We start from the raw sequence: 18,355 nt of genomic DNA, 5'->3' as shown, positions 1-18,355 counted from the left end.
GTGTGACCATTGGATCAAAGGAAGTGGAGCTTCCTCAACCCTTCGTGAAATATATTCAGGATCAAGGACATGCCCATCATCAATCATCCTTTGTGGGATATCCACCAAGTTCAAATCAACAATTTGCTCAACAGTGAGCCTGCAGTAATCCATCTTTAGAACCTCGACCTCTGTGCGGAGATCTACCCAAATGTCTTCAATGCGATGCACGTGCACAAAGGATTTCTTGATCTTCTCCTTCATACCCCTGTAATCAAAATTAGCTCTAGGTTTAAACCTTTTGAGCTTAATTTCCTGCATTTTAGTCTCCATGGCCTTAGCTTTAACAGATGTGACAAGAGAATACCGGCCAATTTTTAATGGGTTTGTTGTAGAGATCCCCATTCCAACCTTGTGTCTAGCAGACTAATGAGTGTGGACAACCATGGTCTGTCTTCCCAACTCCATAAGAATGATCCTATCAGTTGGGTATCTAGGAAGCATATATGGCTGACCACTATAGCATCCAATTCTCATATAGGTGAAGGTGGGGAACTGTAGAAACAAACATCCATACTCACTCACCCTTTCCCATGCCTCGTCTGATACCCTTTTGTTCCTCAGAGTTCTGTCAAACTGACACATGAAGTAACCGAAGAATGCATGTTGGACTCTTCTAAAATGCAGTCTGCTAGGTCTCAAAGGCAACTGATCATAATATTCCCAAACTGGTATAAGTGAGCGATCACCCTTGGTAGAAAGACTTGGATAATGTCTAAGTGATGCTGCCAAGTATACCAAATATGAGTTCATGTAGAAAGTCATGGTGGAAGGAACTGCTGCAAGTTGTTCACACAAGGCATCGCTGATGACTTCTCCCCGTGATATATGATGGGATTGTCTTATGAACATGATGAACTGGTACATCCAAGGCTCAAAAACATTAGAATGCTCAAGGCCCATTATCCTACTGAGAAGGGTTATGGTGTCTCCTATCTCCCATTTGAAATCACAACGGTACAACTTAACCCACCTTGAGAAGGAGGCTCGTGGCTCTTGGATGCACCTGTTGATATGTCGTTTACAATCTTTTTCTCTCTTCACGTAATACTCAGTTGCACTTTCTTTGGAGACTTCCATGTAAACAAGTGCGGGAGGTATTTTGAAGACCTTCTTGATTGTGTCTGCGTCAAGGAGGATTATTGCTTCACCATCATCATTTTTGATGACTCTTGTCTCCTTGTCAAAATGATGGGCGCAAGCGAGGACAAATTCAAGTTCTAGGGCAGCCACTGGGAAAGAAGATGCAAGATGGATATGGCTGTCCAACAGCCGCTGCATATTGTTATCTTGTGGATCTTCCACCCTCTTGACAAACTCTGACATATCCACTTGCCCTATTTATGTGTCTTTGATATGATCCAAAGGGGAAGAAACTTGAGAAGGTGCAACCTTGTTCTGATACTTGTCATATTTGTACTTCATCTTTTTTGGAACTGGAGATGACGGCAAATCTAACATTGATTGAAAACCTGGAATACTGTGATGAAGACTTAAAAGTGTTAAGGCAACATCATATTCAGCTACAAATAACATTCTTCCTTCTTCAAATGGAAAAAACTTTGATTCTTGAACCTCACGATTTTGTGAGAGAAAGAGGGGAAATAAATGGGAATGGGAAAATCTTGACTTTGACCAATTTCGGATCTTGGGGGAATTTTTGCAAGTATACAAGTTGGAAAGAACATACATGCAATCGGATTTTCAAAACCCGAATGCAAGTACACTTGTAAATTTGCAAATGGAGAAACGGATGGAAAATGAGAATTTGACTGACGGAAAATGATGAAAATGGAAAGTATGGATATGGGAAACATGAATGAATAGAAAGCGGAAAATCCGGGAATGTCATTTTCATGAAAATGGGAAGAACTTTTCAACATGTAATCTGGTTTTTAAAACCCGATTTTGAAAGGGAGGGTATTTCACATCTTTTCAACTTGGAATTTTAACCAAAAATGGTTAAATTCTTCAATCGTAAGGGAAGAACAAAGATTTCCAGCCAACTTGTAATTGGAATTTTAAATCCCGAATACAAGTAAAGAGGGAAAATGGGGAAGAACAATGCAATTCAAAAATTGCATATCAAGGGGAAAATCTCTCACAAAACCGATTTTTTGGGGAAGAACAACATATTTACAAAATTACAACTAGAAAGGAAAACTAAAAAAACAAGAAAATAAGAAAATAAGAAAAAGAAAGAAACGAAGAAAAGAAAACATACCTTGCATAAAACTGAAAATGCCTCTCCAAAAGATGCAATCAGTCTTGGAATGAAGAAGGATAGCTCTTAAATAAACACAAACCGCAATCCCAAACCCTAGCCACGTTTTTGAAAAACGTCATAAACTGAAAAACGTGGCAGCAAAGGCAAATAAAATGGCCCAAAGAAGGGTCGAATCTTCATCCACCTTCAATGCCTAGGCAAGAGAGGCAAAAACGCCTTAGGAATTTGCTGCTTTGTGAAGAAAAAATCGCCCAAAACATGGATCCAAGGAACCACGTGTTTGCTGATATAGACCAAAAAACAGTAAATGCAAACCCCAAATGGCGTGAAAAGTGTTTACAAATGCATGAGAATAGGATGGAATCCCAAACCCCTCTCCTTCCTAGAAAATCTCCACAAAATTCGCTTTGAAATCTTCAACAAAAACGTTTTTCTTGCAAATCGGGTTTTTGGAAAAGAAGTGCAAGTTCGATTTTGCATGCACTTGTGAAAATCAGGTTTTTGGAAACAATAGCAAGTTTAAAATTTCACTTTTTCAACTATAAGGCAAAAATCGGGATTTTTAGACCAAATAGCAAGTTTAAAATGTCAAAAATGCACTTTATAAGCAAAATCGGGTTTTTTGGACCAAATTGCAAGTTTTAAATTGTCACTTTTTCTTTTACAAGGCAAAATCGGGTTTTTGAGAGAGAGATGCAAGTTTAAAATCACTTGCAAAGGGGAAATAAAATCCCTACAAGTAGTTTTAAATCACTTGCACACATGTAATAGGGGTTTAAAATCCCTATTACGAGTAAAAAACATTAAAGTTTACTTGTAACTTAACCAAAAAATCCCTATTTTAACTAAAAAAGCCAAAAGACAATAAAAACAATAAAGGGGAAATAAAAAGCAAATTACAAGTTTTTATTTTTCAATAAAGTGCACATGTAATAAGCTAAAGATTTCCCTATAAAGACCAAAACAATGGAAATCATTAAAACTTGCAGTTCAAGAAAAATTCTCCACCTGCAGTCAGGGAGAAAAAACCCGAAATTGAAGGAAAGACACAGCAAACAAATCCAGAATGCGACGAAATTCGAAACATAGTTCGAGGATGGACTAAGGATTAAGCCAGTCCAAGGATTAGTCGAAATTCTGCCTCGGGAAGCGTGCCATAGAGTAAAAAAATTCATTTTTTCACAAAAATTTCATGTAATGGTCCTTCAAAAGCAAGGGGAGTTTTTATTTCATAGAAACGAGACTTCAGCTGGGCCTTCAACTTTGAATGAACCAAAAACGGTTATGCCTATCATAGTTAATATGACAGAGGAGGTGGAGAAAGAGGTGGATCACAACAAAAGGGTTTTTTCTGGGCTGGGTCTCATAGGGCGTTTTAGAGGAGTGTGGCCAAGTTTAGGTGACCTACATAAATGAATTTCGGTGCATTGGAAACCCATTGTAGAGGGTTGTGTTCAGATTTACCTACATGCTAGAGGTTTTTTGTGGTAGTTTTTGAAAATGAGAGGAACAGAAACAAAATCCTCTGTGATTGTCAATGGTGTTGGGAGGATAACCGGTCATTGATGCTGAAACCATGGCATCCGGCTTTTGATCCACTTACAGAGTCTTTTGACCGATCCCTCTCTAGGTCCGACTCCCTAATCTTCCAATGCAATTTTGGTTTGATTCCTTCTTTGAGGCTATTGGTAACTCTTTAGGTAAGTTTCTGATGACTGATGATCCTTCTCTTAATTTGTTGCATACTACTTTTGCTCGAAGCCTGGTGGAGATGGATATTTCCAAGGATCTTCCTTCGGAGATCTCATTTAAATCAACAAGAGGTTGTTGGGTTCAGCCAATGGACTTTGAAGGGGTCCCATTTAGATGCAGGAGATGTTCTAAAATTGGACACATTGTTGTTGTGTGTGACAGGAGTAGAGTGGCACAACCAAGTTCGTGGTGGAAGGAGAAGGCTCCCCATCATTACACGGTGGAGAAGGTGGTGGCAAATGACAACATCCCCCAAGCTTTGAGTAGGCACAATGATATTAATGCAAAGGAGACAAAGATCAAGGACAATTCAGGTCTTTCAAAGAATCAAGAGGCAGAGCTGAATAAGGCTGGGGTTTAGGAGGTTGCGGTCAAAGATGTTTCTAAGTTGGGGTTTGTCACAGAGGTAACTGCTATGAATCAATCTGCTCTACCTCGCCTAGAGGACGGTGGGAAGGAAGTGTTGGGAGGTTCCAACTTGAAGTTGTTGGAAAATGCAAGGGAGGAAGGGTGGATTGAGGTTAAAAGGAAGAAGGATAGGAAGGTCAAGGATGAGAGTAAAAGCAGGGTACTTGGTTCTCATGAGGAGGGGGTGTTAAATCAGCACTATAATCACTGATCTTTTTCAAGGTCAGTCTCTGTGGAGAGGGGCTCCCTGGATGTAGCCCCAACTGGTTCGGGCCAGCTTAAAAACCGTTTTCTTAATAAAATCAACTATTATCAAGCAAAATAAATAAATAAATAAATTGTAAAAAACTGATGGACTATCACCCTGCTCTACTTAGGAATATTCGATTGAATCCGATCTCCTTTCAAGCAATAAACAAAGGGAATAAAGATGTGCGCAAAACAAATTATCCCCCTCTGTTCGTCCAAGGGGTAAACAAAATACCCCTCAAAGGTTATCACAGGCACGAAGGAAAAAATCAGGGAACAATAGAAAACAAAGGAGAGAAGGGAGACTGGAGAAAAGCAGTGCACAAAACAGAAAACGGAGAGAAGCTTCATCAAAGATCATAGCCGAACCAAAGCACGCAGGAATGGCAAACAACAAATAAATAGGTAACACATAACGAAAGCGTTGAAATTGATTTGGAGAATTTAGTTTCAGATGAGGCACAATTTCTAAATCTCATGCCCTGATAGGGAAAATAGTAGGTGCTAAGGTCACCAGGGAAGAAATAAGAATGTGGGTCAATAAGCACCGAAGGGGAAGAAATAGAGATATAGTTTTTACCTGAAAAAAAAATTGCAGTAATCATAGATATAGAAAATAAAAGAGAAAATAATCTTCAAAAAAAGAAATTGGTGGTATAAAGACAAAATAATCTACATACAGACGTGGGCATGGAGATAGGTGAAGCAGACTCAGCATTATTCGTAGGAATCAAAGTAGTGCCCATTAAAGAGATTCCCAAATGAAATGAAATTTCGAACCAAAGCAGGAATATGGACACAAGACATGGAGATTGACGAGTATAAATATTACTGTCTAAACTGCAATTCTTGGGCACATTCCACATATCAACGCCCTAAAAAGGAGAAAGCAATGAAGAAAGTGTGGAGACAAAAACCACCAACAAAACCACAATTGGCACCAAAATGGCAGAAATATCAAAAAGGTGAAACATTAGAAGAGCCGACCAAAAATAAAACACAAACCGGGATTATGAAGGAACCAGAGCCAATGAAAAATAATATAACAGAGAATAGCACCTATAAAAAAGAGGCAAAAAAGAATGAAAACCTATGTTCCATGGACTTTCAAGGATAGGGACGGGAGGGGACGTCGTGATGTGTTTCCGGTTCAAGGGTACTTTTGGGTCATTTTCAGGGGGACGGCAGGGGCGGCTGTTAAAAAAATAGGGGGGTTTTACAAATATAGAGAAATTTCAAATATACATACCATAACAATGGTGAAGCATTATCATAGACATTAATACATTGCATTAGACTTGAATTGAGATTTCACAGGAGAATTGACAAATATTTTAACAAAATTCAAATGCTTTCATCAATCATTGCCATCAAACATATGTAATAAACATCCATAATAGACATAAATGATAAATATTAAATAAAACATCCATAACTATGAAATGACATAAACTGTAAATAGAAAAGTTAAAACATTGAAGTCCATAATCAGCTATCTATCATAATGTCAAGATAAACTAAGAAAATATATGGCTGTCCGTAATCAGCACATGGTAGGTCTAAGACTAAGAGTCTAAATCAAGATTAGAGCTAGAGTCTCTGTCCGAGTCACCATCAATATGAGGGGCTGCCTCCTCAACCAATGGAACCCCAAGCGAAACCTCTATTGTAAATTAAAAATGTGTTTTTTTTTTTGTTTTGTTTTTTTTGGACACTAAAAAATTATGGGCCGTAGGGGACGGCCAGCTGTCCCCGGGAAGGTCAGGGGACGCCTAAGCATCCCCTGGCTGTCTCGGGGACAGCTGGCTGTTCCCTATGGCCCACAAACTATCCCAGAAACATCCGCTAAAATTTTGTAAAAAAAGGGATGCTTAGAGAACGACAAATTCCCGTCCCCAGTACAGGTACAAGGGAAAAAAGCCAGGGGACGCGTCCCCGTGGAACATAGATGAAAACAAAATAGTCTCAAAATGCAACATGTAGTTAATACTATATACTGCACCAAAAACAGAGATGGAATCAGGGGAGGTAAACAAGACAGTTATAGAAGAAAATGAAACAGAAAAAGGTGTGGAGATTACCAGGGCAGACCAAAGTGCAATAACGCCAATACAGATAAAAAGCAATTATGAAGCAACAGAAGAAGAATTGGAAGAGTTTGAGGAGTTGACAGCAGATGAATTAGACATCATAGATCAAAGATACATCAATCAGACAGCAGCAATCACTATAAGAACTGGGCCATACAAAAAAGGCAAAGGGAGGAAATCAAACAAACAGAAAAGAGAAGAGGAAGCTCTGAAAAGAGAGCAAACATCCGTAACAACTTACTTGCTGCAATCCGGAACCAAGGGAGAAACCCCTCATTTGGAAAGCAATGAAGATCCTTACTTGGAATGTCAAGGGCTTAAACGCCCCTGGCAAAAGACACCTAATATAGCATCAATTACAGAAGCAACACCCAGATATCATCCTGCTACAGGAAACCAAACTGAACAGCAAGGAGGCAAAATCATTCATCAAGTTACCGAACTGAACAGCAAGGAGGCAAAACCATTCATCAAGTTTGCAAAAAGCACTTCGTGAAATCCAACAAAGCATCAGGAGGTATGGCAATCCTATAACAAGCCAATCAGGTACACACTGAAATTATTGAATTTTCAAATCATTGGCAATTAGCTTCAGTTAAAAGTCTTCGAACATCTTTGGAATTCCCATTAATTAATGTATATGGACCAAACAAAACAGAAGATAAGAATAAATTATGGAATGACCTAATACTAAATTAATGCATATTAAGAGGGGATTTCAATGCACTACTAGATATGCAAGAAAAATCAGGAGGGATAGGTAGAAAGATGCAGTCACAAACAGATTTTCAAAAATTAGTACAAACAAACAAGCTCATTGATTGTCAACCAACCAATGGCAGATTTACAAGGACCAATAAAAGATTAGGCTTCACAAATATATCAGAATGATTAGACAGATTTCTTCTTTCAGAAAAATGGATAAATAACCCCAACCTCCCTATCTCAACAATAAACCCAAACCCAATCTCAAACCACTTCCCAATGGACTTACAAGTGTTGGACGAAAATGAAGGGCCAAAATCACAATTCAAATTTGAACGGATGTGGCTCAAACACCCGGACTTAATACCAGCTATTAAAAAATGGTGGGAAGAACCACTAAATGAAAAAGGCACTAGAATGTACATAATGCATAGAAAATTAAAAATCCTAAAAGAAACTGAAATCGTGGAATAAAGCAATATTTGGGAACATTTTTTAAAATAAAGAAAGAATAGAAAAAGAACTAGAAACGCTCAGCAACACAGTAATACAAAATGGTATGACAAAAATAGAATTTGAAAAAGAAAGAACTAATGGCAGAATACAAAGAAATACTCGGTAGAGAAGAAAGCTATTGGACCAATCATGGAATAAAGCAATATTTGGGAACATTTTTTAATATATAGAAAGAATAGAAAAAGAACTAGAAACGCTCAGCAACACAGTAATACAAAATGGTATGACAAAAATGGAATTTGAAAAAGAAAAGGAACTAATGGCAGAATACAAAGAAATACTTGCTAGAGAAGAAAGCTATTGGAGGTCCGAGTCTAGTGAAACATGGCTAAAAGAAGGGGACCTAAACAAAAGAAATTTCCACAATACCTCCAGAATAAAACGCAACCTAAATAAAATAACACAGATAGAGAAAGAAGATCAAACCTTTATAACGGAACCAAGAGAGATACAAAAAGAAGGAGAAGAATACTTCAAGAAAATATTAGGAGGATATAGGGAAGCTGATAATATGCAAAACAGTTTCACTCAAAACATACCAACATTGGTCTAAGATGAGGACAACAAATTCCTAATGAAGTCAACCACAATAGGGGAAGTCAAAAGAGGCACTTTCAAATTACACCCTGACAAAGCACCAGGACCTGATGGTTTCACAGCCCTGATTTTCCAAGAATGTGGGGACTTCATGGGACAAGATATTTATGGCAATGGAATCAAGAAAGAAAAACACAATTCCTAAAGACTTTAACAACACAAACATACTGCTTATTCCAAAAAAAACGGAGGGAAAAACATTCGCAGATTATAGACCCATATATCTATGTAACACAATCTACAAAATCATTGCAAAAGTAATGGCCAATCGACTTAAGAATATACTCCCAAAACTAATATTTGAAGAACAAAGTGGGTTTGTTCCAAGGCATAACATCACAAATGAAATAATTATAGCTCATGAAATTATACATTCAATAAGGAAATCAAACCTCAAAGGAATGATCCTCAAACTTGACATTATAAAAGCATACAACAATGTAAAATGGAGGTTCCTCATTCAAATTATGGAAAAATTTGGATTCTGCAAGGAATGGCAAAAATGGATATATAGCTGCATCTCCACACCTAGATACTCTATAATAATAAATGGTAGCATACACTAGGCATACACTAGGGACACCTATGCTAGAAGCTCAGAAAGATTACCTAATGGCTGAAATCCAAACCCAAGCGTACTTATAAAGTGGTGCAAGGGTTTGATCTTTGAGCATCAAAAGCTAAAAATCAAATGCTTAGAGTAAGGAAAGAATTAAAAGAAAAGGTAGTTGGGAAGAAGTTGAAATCAAACAAGAGCTGTGAAGTCGGTACATATGCGTGTGTGCTCAATGAACAAATAAGGTAAATCTCATTTTAATTCCAGATTTTAAATTGTCATCTAGCACTGTAATTAATTCATTGAATGTCAATTGCTTGTATTCCATTTTACTATATTCCTTATATTCTGTTACACTCTGTATCCATCTTTGATTCGAACATGATAAATAGATACAATAGTGTATATTCAGCATATGTTTGGTCATCATGTACGTTCGAGAATAGGTTTCTCTAAAGTGCATATAAGGCAAATACAACACTTAGTGTGATTCCAAAGGCAACTAAATGGAGCTAAACCAGATAGTTTCTCACTTTGAAAAGAGAAATAGGGAAAAAATTTAATTTGAAGAGTGGTAATTGGTCTAGATTGTGCAAGTTGCAAGCTTTCATCTATCATACGGTCAAACTTCAGAATAAGATAATTTATGGGCTGTTACAGATAGAAGGTGGGATAGAATACACACTTCTTTAAATTCAGGGACATGTTGCTTGATTGCTTTCTTGTTTGGGATCAAACATGAAAGTGACGAGGAGATTATGAGTGGCTTCAATCAATGCATGGATAGAATGTACCATAATCCCGTTATACCCAGTAATTTGGATGTGCATTAAAATGTTAAGAGATAAGAATGGTGCCAACTTTTCTGGATGAGGATCCGATTAGGGAATCAACAGTTGTGACATCGTGTTTCTGTCCACAAAAACATGTGATTCTCCAGTAAAAGTAAACTATGATGCAAAATATTATGCAGATATAACGAGCGTGGAAAACAGTTCTTTGATAGTGACTGTTTGAAATCGGTAGCGTTGAGAATGGACTTTCTGGGAACCATATGCGCAACTTTTGGCTCTATTTTGAAATGTCTAAAGCAATTGTCACGACTAAATTGTATATATATTCAAATTTAATGTCATACGCCTTATACAACAGTAATCATTTTGATTTGTTGTAGACTTGTCTTCGCAATTAAAACATTCAAAAAAAAATTCCAAAAAATTAAAATTAGTATGTGAATTAGCATTTTTCCAACATCTATTGTACTATTGTAATGGAACTTTGAGATCAATAACATGGAAGATTCGATGTGAAAGTTGCTATATTGTTCAAAACAAATTGGAAAACTGCGTTTTATTGAGAAATAATTCAGCTAAAGTTGCTACGTTGCTTGAACCCCAAATTGAAAAATCGTGTTTCCATTAGAGAAATAATTCAGTTTAGCTTGTTAACACAAATATTGGATACAAATTTGAAGATAATGAGGGATTCACTGTTGCCCCTGCATTTTTTCTTCTTCGAAGGGTTAGAACTTACTTTGATAGCCCGTCTACTTCATAACACAAGGAATGCTCCTTTCATGTCTCAACAGCGTTTTCTTCTGCACGGAATCAAAAATTTATAGATCTTAACATAAAGATCTTGCTTTTTTAGCATCCCAGACGTTTATTTCTTTTGTTGTGTTTTCTATATAAGCATGCTTACCCTGATTTCCATACGCATCGGTTCGTAATTTCACTTGCTGTATGTTGTGATTTAAGAGCATTCGTTACATCTACCGACCCATTTGCACGACAGCTGGGTTACTCATTTTAATAATCTAATAATCTATCCCACTCAAAATGGTAAAAAATGGAGACGACGAAGGAGATGAGTTCCTTCAATTTAAATCAAGTCTGGTTTGAGAAAAAGCATAGGCATTAAATTAAAGTTACAGAGCTCTACCATGGTCGTCGCAGCGCTGGATCTTCTCATCGTTGTTGAAGACGCCGAAGCAGCTTTTGCTTGGGTAAATGTAAAAAATGTGAAGGGCAACAAGTTGAGCGCTTGCTGTATTTTGGTTTACAAACACAAACATGGTCAAAAGCCTTTAATACGCATTCTCCAACAAATATCTATATGAATTGAATGAACAACTGAAAGATTTTAATAACCTGTACGAGGTAGATGCAGCCTATGGGATTCAAGAATAGCACACTCTTTAAATTGAGAGTGAATTTTGATTTTTTTCGGTCAAGTTTTATTTTCTAGATAAATTGTTCAAATTGTTTGTTTTTAAGATGTTCTTGTATTTGTTGAGGATGTTATTGTGTGGGGGACATTTTATTACAAAGTATCATTGTGTCTCTACCACTCCCATGTTGCAAAATAAGCATATTTTTTTATTTCATTCTTCCTTTGATTTCATGTATCTACCTCTTTCACACCTCAAGTGATGGGAGCTAGTTTCCAATTGAGCTATCAACATTTTTGTTTCCATTCAATAGTTGTTCCTATGTAGGCTTTTTCTTCATTATCTCTCGTTTGATTGAATTCTTTAATATAATAAATATTTTTTACACCCATTTTGTTTTGCCCAAAAGCTACTTTTGAGTTTTTCCTTCACAAACTTTTTTATTTTCCCATTGGTATCTGGACATTCCTTAATATTAATGCCCAATTTCTTCATTCATTTGTCATTTTGTTTCATCCATGTGTTCTTCCTTCTATCTAACCTTTCCTTTAGAATAATCTTAGGCCAACAATGTTTTTCTATTTTTTTAGTCTTCTTAAGGCAACTTAACAAAGGGACCATCGTCGATGCTTCCAAAGGGAAAATGCTAGTTCTAGCCAATAAAATCTCATACAAGACAACGATTTTAATTTTGAGACTCTTGTGATTAGATGCTTTCAAATTATTTCCACTTTCCTCTATTTCTGATCTAACATGTTGCTACCCCAAATTTCACATTCGTAAAGGATTGCCAAAATGACCAACAAACCAAAAAACATTCTCTTGGTTTTCCAATCCCTCAACTTTGCATTCCTAAATCTATTTTTTAAAGAATATAGCACTTTTCATCCTCCTTGATTTATTTTTTCTCTACACATTTCCTAATTGAATTTGTTGTGAAAATCGATCCCAATGTACTTGTACTCATTTACCACTTCTAACGGGTTAGCCTCAAAAAGAAAGTTAATTTGTGTCTTTTTTTTTCCTTTTCAAAGAGAAGATCAACACTTTGGTTTTTCTAGCATTCACTTGCATCCCAACCCTTTTACAAAAAGTTTCAAGTACTTTCAACTACTCCCTCAAACCATAAGCAGTTTTAGCAATTACAATGAGGTCATTCACATATAAAAGTAATTTTATTACATATTTAGCCAACTACACTCCTTCACCACTAATCTTGTTTAGACATTCTTCTAACTTATCAATGTATAGCCCAAAAAAAGTTAGGAAAAGTGGACAACCTTGTTTAACACCAATATCTCTACCAAAACACTCTGACATCCCATCTGTGGTTCTGATTTTAGCCTTAACCTGCTCATAAAACCTATGAACTACTACTTTATGTTAGAGTAGAGCTCTCAAGACAAGATGCTAACCTGTAATGACTTTCACAAAAAGAGAGAGACAAACAAATATTTCATCAGATGAGATGATATATTATGAGATGAATAAACAATGTACATTGTGATGAGACAAGTTTATAGTCATCTTTTATAAGGATTTATTATGTTGTTTGTGATGATACTTTAGACTTTGATATTGTGACGTCACTATTTACTATGTTGTTTCCTTATAAACTATTACCTTTTGGGCTTAAGTTTAACCTTTGAAACAATTCAAGACAATAATGCATATGCTATGTAATTATCTATTAAATGTGCATGTGTTGAAAAGAATGTTGTTTCAAGATGATTTGGGAAATGTGGTTGTTTGTATGTGTTAACATGTTTTGCAGGTCTATACTAAGAAAGTGGTGTTATGATTAAGCTTGCAACAAGGAGCAGGACTCTTACCAACTGACTGATTGTTGAAGAAGTCAACGAGTAACCAATGTAGAGGATCTTTCTCTACATAATGTTGTAACAACCTTTTTAACTGATCATGTACAATCAGTTAAGTCTATTTAGGGGCATGCTACGCTATATCTCCATTGAGGAAGTCCTATCTGACTTGGCTAAGCACATGCATGAGCTTTCCTTTCCTCTTTCCATGCTTTCAATAAAATGGTGCCCTCCTTATGTTGTGGAGTCGGTCGCCCAGTTAGTTAGGATAGTTGGTAGTTCTTCTTTCTATAAATAAGGTTCAAATGATCTATTGTGGGAGGTTGAATATTCTGATGTTGTAAGTCTACTTTCAGCTTTGAAATATAGTTAAAAAGCATGTTGTCATATCTTATGTAATTATGTTTTGTTGATTAAAATGATATTCTAAGTTTTCAGCACTTGTGTTAATCTTGGAAGTCTCACTCGAGGGGACCCACTTGGTAAGAACTCTGTTCAGTTAGCTTAGTAGTTATTCTTCATTCAGTAGTTAGTATCGTTCCAGCAATTTACTGTTCCTACAGCCACAGAACTCTGCTATGTGTCCATTCTTACAGCCAAAGCGGACAGAGTAGTTTCCTGGCTGTTTGTTTGGAATTTCATTCCTGTAGCTTGTGTTAGTTTAAGATTTGCATGTTCAGATTAGTTGTTAATCTAAGTTCAGTTTCCTTCATTAGTTATTTACAACATTTCAATTCCAACATTGTTCTTTGCTTCTGTTATGATGGCCACAACAGAGTCTTAGTGCACATACAGTGTTGACCCATTTTAAGTTCACGTCCTTGGGTTGATAAGTTAAATGACCTCCATAATGAGTCTGATAGCTACTTAGTATGGATGTGTAATCTCTTAGTTATAGCTTTAAGGGCTTAGTTATTGAACCATTAAAGCAGACTGACACATTGGCTTGCTTATTTTGGCAAGAGGAAAGACAATGAACAACATAGAAAGAGACGTCTCTAAATCATTTATGGAACAAGTAGATCATGTAATCATAACTATCGTGATGCAAGTACCAATCCATTTAAGAAATATTAAATAATGACAATTAATAAAATGCTAAATACCTAAAATAAAGATGCCTAAGTTGGACTTAAGTGCACTTAAATAGGTAAAACTTATTTACTCTAACACCCCCCTTAAGTGCAACTTAGGTAGAAAAAAGAAAATATGATATGATAATGGGTCCAGACAACTAGGCCATGCTAGGTACCCATGTACAACTAATTATGCAACTAATCTCTTACAAATGGAGCTAAACCAAGGGAAAATGCATATGAAGACCAATGGTTAGTTATCAAATCAAACAGATACATAAAACACATAAATGTGCATAAAAATAACCATTATACTTTCACAATTATCTTCTCTTGCTCCTCCGATAGAGCCTTTGATGAAGCAAGGAATGTGCCCCTTCCTTTCTTGGTTGGATTAGCTCTTAACTTGAATGTGGAATGGTCTCTACTACACAACAACAAGATAGGTTGATGACAAGATTGAATGATGGATGGCAAAATGGATGATGATGACTAAGTATGGAAGGATTTTAACTATAATATGGATGCTATGGGGATTTCTAAGCTAACAATGACAACATTAGATTCCACAAGAATGAGATATGGAAATGAGGGGAGGCGACTCCAATTTGTAGATCAGAGGAGGACAAAATGGAGGCTTAAGATTGAATTGAAATGGAGGGTGGAGATTGAAGGAAAGCGATGGGAAGGATTGAGAGGACAAGGTGTGGAGACCAAGAGATTTTTCTTGTCTCCATACTCCTCAAGGTGCACGAGGAAGAGATCCCTAGGCACATTGGAGGAATAAAAAGGAATTAAAAATTCATTGGGAAGGGACAAGGGAATTAAAAATTCCCAAATAGAAGATTGCATGGGAAGAATAATGGATAAAAGGAATTAAAAATTCCTTGGGGAGAAAGGGCATGGGAATGTGAAAAGGATTTTAGCTCCTTTGACATGACCAAATTGGGTGCATTTAAGGTTTGGGGGATGAAGGGGGACAAACCATTTATGGAAAATGGTTGACTCATCCCTAATCTTGGAGATTGGGAATGTGCAAATGATTAGTGAGGTGATTAGGTGAGTTAAAGGAGGATTAGAGTGCGAGTGGGAAAGTTAGGAGGATGTGACATGAGGAGAGAGAATAAGTGGAGGAATATAAAATTGGGGGATAATATTAACCATGGTTCTAGAAGAATTAATTAGGTTAAGTGAAGATTAGGGAAAGTGATCTGTAGGAATCACATAATTGGGTTAATTAATTAGAATTAATTAACTAAGAAGGATTTTATAAGCATTAATGATTTGAATGACCTTAGAAGAATGGAGAAATAGTTAATTTTGATAAATTAATTATTAGACTATAGTGACAAAATTAATTAATTTTGAGAAGAACAAGGGTAATCACAATTAAACAAATTCATTGTGTAGAAAGACTAAATTAATTAAATATTTAATTTAATTAATTTTAGACATCTATATTTTGCCCCTCTTTTACGCAACAGCAAAATTGGTGATTGGTAAAAGATAGAAAAAGATGCCCCAGCATGAAGATGCGGGTGATGCATGCCCCCTCGAGAATTTGATAGGAATTTAAAAAAAAAAGGGGAAAATTCTCGAAAAAGGAGAAGGGAAGAGCAGGAGGGGAAGAAAAAGGAAGAAAAGAATACAAAATGAAAAGAAATTTGGAGGAAAGGTGAGGAGGGATGGAGAAAAGGTGAGAAACGAGCGAAGGGAGGCCCTATATAAGCCACACAGGGCCCAAGGAGGGGTCATTGTCACACATATAGTTCACAAAGTGCAGAGAGAGCAGAGCAATGGATCGCATTCCATGCCATGAACACCACACTGAGAAGGTTCGGAGATTCTAGCGACCACCTAAGCATGGCCCATAGGTATGTACGTGATCCTAGACTTCGTGATTTAGTAGATAGCATTAATTAGGGCAATAAATAGGGGGAGGAAACTTAGCGGAGTGCAAACATCGATCGTCGTTTCGGCGTCTGCGGGGGCAATCATAGTCTACGCAGACGATCGTTGTCTGCACAAATGAAGTATGTGTATGCAGATGCTAGTACAAGGACCGACATCTCTGCGGCAAGGGGAGTGGGAAAAGGGGGCTCATTATGGATTGCCTTCTCTGCACTGTAGATCGATGCAGGAGTCGCGGTTTCAACGTCTCCGCCTAAGGAGAAACGTCATCTCTGCGCAGGGGAAAATTGGGAAAGAATGGGAGAGAAAGGTATTGCTACGAGGTATCAACAAGATGCCTCAGGGGTAAAGAAATGATAGAACAAGCTAGAAAGAAGGGAGCTAATGGAGTGGTTCAATTGGGTGCGAGAGGATCTAGACATTTTGTTCACGGGAGAATTGACCTCCCACGATGACACTATTCAAGCAGCTAGGGGGGATAGAGAAAACACTCCTAGCATTGTATGAATTAGGGTTCATAGCATAATGGCCATAGATTCGCTGCCATGCAGCCATGATCCTATACCTTCCACTTACCAACAAGTGAGGCTACCATCACTCTGCTTGATGTGTGGTAGATCCTGAAGGTCTCGATTAAAGGTGTGATTCTGGAGTATCAGTTGCAACACGACAAGGATTACCTTCAGAGGGTATGTTGTACAAATGACCTACCCATGGACCGGACACAAATGATCCTAAGAGAGAGATGGAGTGTAATTGTGGTATCCCACAATTGGTTCTATTCATCTATGGGTTTATCAGTGGGAGGATGATGCCCGATCTCAATGGGCATGGATTTTCTATTGGCTGGAGCAAATGTGTCTATTATATGCTCGAGGATGGGGTATAGTATGCTTCGGGTGTAGCCATGTTAGGGCAGTATATATTATGATATGCACATGTGTGTTTACCAATGTTATAAGAACCTCGGGACTGGTGTGACACTCCTTCATATATGGGCATGGGAGCATATTTCAGTAACATGGTTGATTGGCGTACAAGACTAATGGAGAAGATACCCTTGCGTTGACAGATACAAGGGACTTTTGCACTACACACAAGTCGGTGTGATGTGATTTTGGAGATGGATTATCGATGAGATGGTGGATTTTACATGGCGTACTTACAGGGATTGTGAGGGTTGGTGGCATGATTACATGCTTGCTTGGGTACAAAGCGAGTATTGGTTATTTGGCAGGACAGTTCATGTGATCAACCAGTACCTCCCACATCGAGTTATGGGGCAATTTGGGCACTGACAGGATATAGTGGGGCATGAGCATACACACCCACAAATCACCAGGGAGACGGACACCTAGGGAGAAACCATTGTACCTTTGGCGGTACACCTTAGATGGCCAAGGGCGACAACAATGATTTGGATGAAGAGGTTGAAGATCGACGATGCAAGATGCACCGAGGCCTACACAACATGGTGGGAGACCCATGGGCCTGTTCGACTCAACAAATCAAGATTTTTGGAGGAGGATGATATTGCACCTTCAATTGATGAGATAGTCGAGTGTGAAGAGGATAGAGTTGGAGAGGAGTTCAACGATAGATGCCTAGGAGGGGAGGGAGGGGACAAAGAGAAGCAACAGTTGTGGCAGTGTAGATGCAAGCACCGCTAAAGAGGATAGAGTTGGCTCCACGGGTACAGCGAGAAGAGGTGGGAGGAGATGATCCAATGGATGCAGAGGGAGGGGGATAGGAGGGAGAGAAGGCAACAAGGCAGGTTCCTCAGGTTGTTTTAGATCACTCCATTTTGGACAAGGACACAAAGAGGGCCTGAGCTCAGAGCTTGGAGGAGCAGTTGACAACCGAGAGACAGAGAGCTGAGCAGGAGAGATCTAGGGTAGATAGAATGCAAGTAGAGTTGGACCGATTTAGGGAGGAGGGAGATGCCTTGTGGAGGGACTTAAAGGCTTCTATCTCTGAGCAAGATAATTTCAAGACAAAGGTCGAGAGGACCTCAGAGTTATTAGAGGCGTTCAAGAGTGGGAGAATTGTTGGGCAGATGGGGGAGGAGATGTGGAGGATGGATGAGGAGCTAGAGACTCTCTGAGCTAGATTGAGTAGGGCAGAGGCAAAGGATATCAAACCGCGGGGAGTGTAATGCCCAAAATTTACAAGCTTAATGGTTACACAACCTATTTATCCCACTCCAAACATATGAATTTTGTAATAATTTTTTTTTATA

At 37.8% G+C, this 18,355-nt stretch overlaps 1 protein-coding gene across 3 annotated transcripts in view; it reads right to left on the bottom strand.

The window, feature by feature from the left end:
• Window positions 1-11,409, bottom strand: part of LOC131078974 (protein GET4) — a 237,742-nt gene extending 226,333 nt beyond the window's left edge. Inside the window, exons 1-3 of one of the 3 annotated variants that reach the window (XM_058016850.2) lie at window positions 11,081-11,231; window positions 10,841-10,910; window positions 10,673-10,736 (exon numbers count right to left, since the gene is read on the bottom strand). Coding sequence is in view for 1 of the 3 variants with exons in the window: in XM_058016845.2 (XP_057872828.2) it covers window positions 11,081-11,110 (30 nt within the window). In the remaining 2 variants the exon portion in view is untranslated. Of the gene's footprint in view, window positions 1-10,672; window positions 10,737-10,840; window positions 10,911-11,080; window positions 11,235-11,289 lie in introns of those variants that run through there. The other 2 variants (XM_058016845.2, XM_058016857.2) reach the window with 2 other exon arrangements.
• Window positions 11,410-18,355: the final 6,946 nt, after the last annotated feature.

Source organism: Cryptomeria japonica, chromosome 8, assembly GCF_030272615.1.
Source record: "Cryptomeria japonica chromosome 8, Sugi_1.0, whole genome shotgun sequence".
Lineage (NCBI taxonomy): Eukaryota > Viridiplantae > Streptophyta > Pinopsida > Cupressales > Cupressaceae > Cryptomeria > Cryptomeria japonica.
The sequence above is the reverse complement of the archived record's forward strand: the minus strand, read 5'-3'. Positions and strand labels throughout refer to the sequence as shown.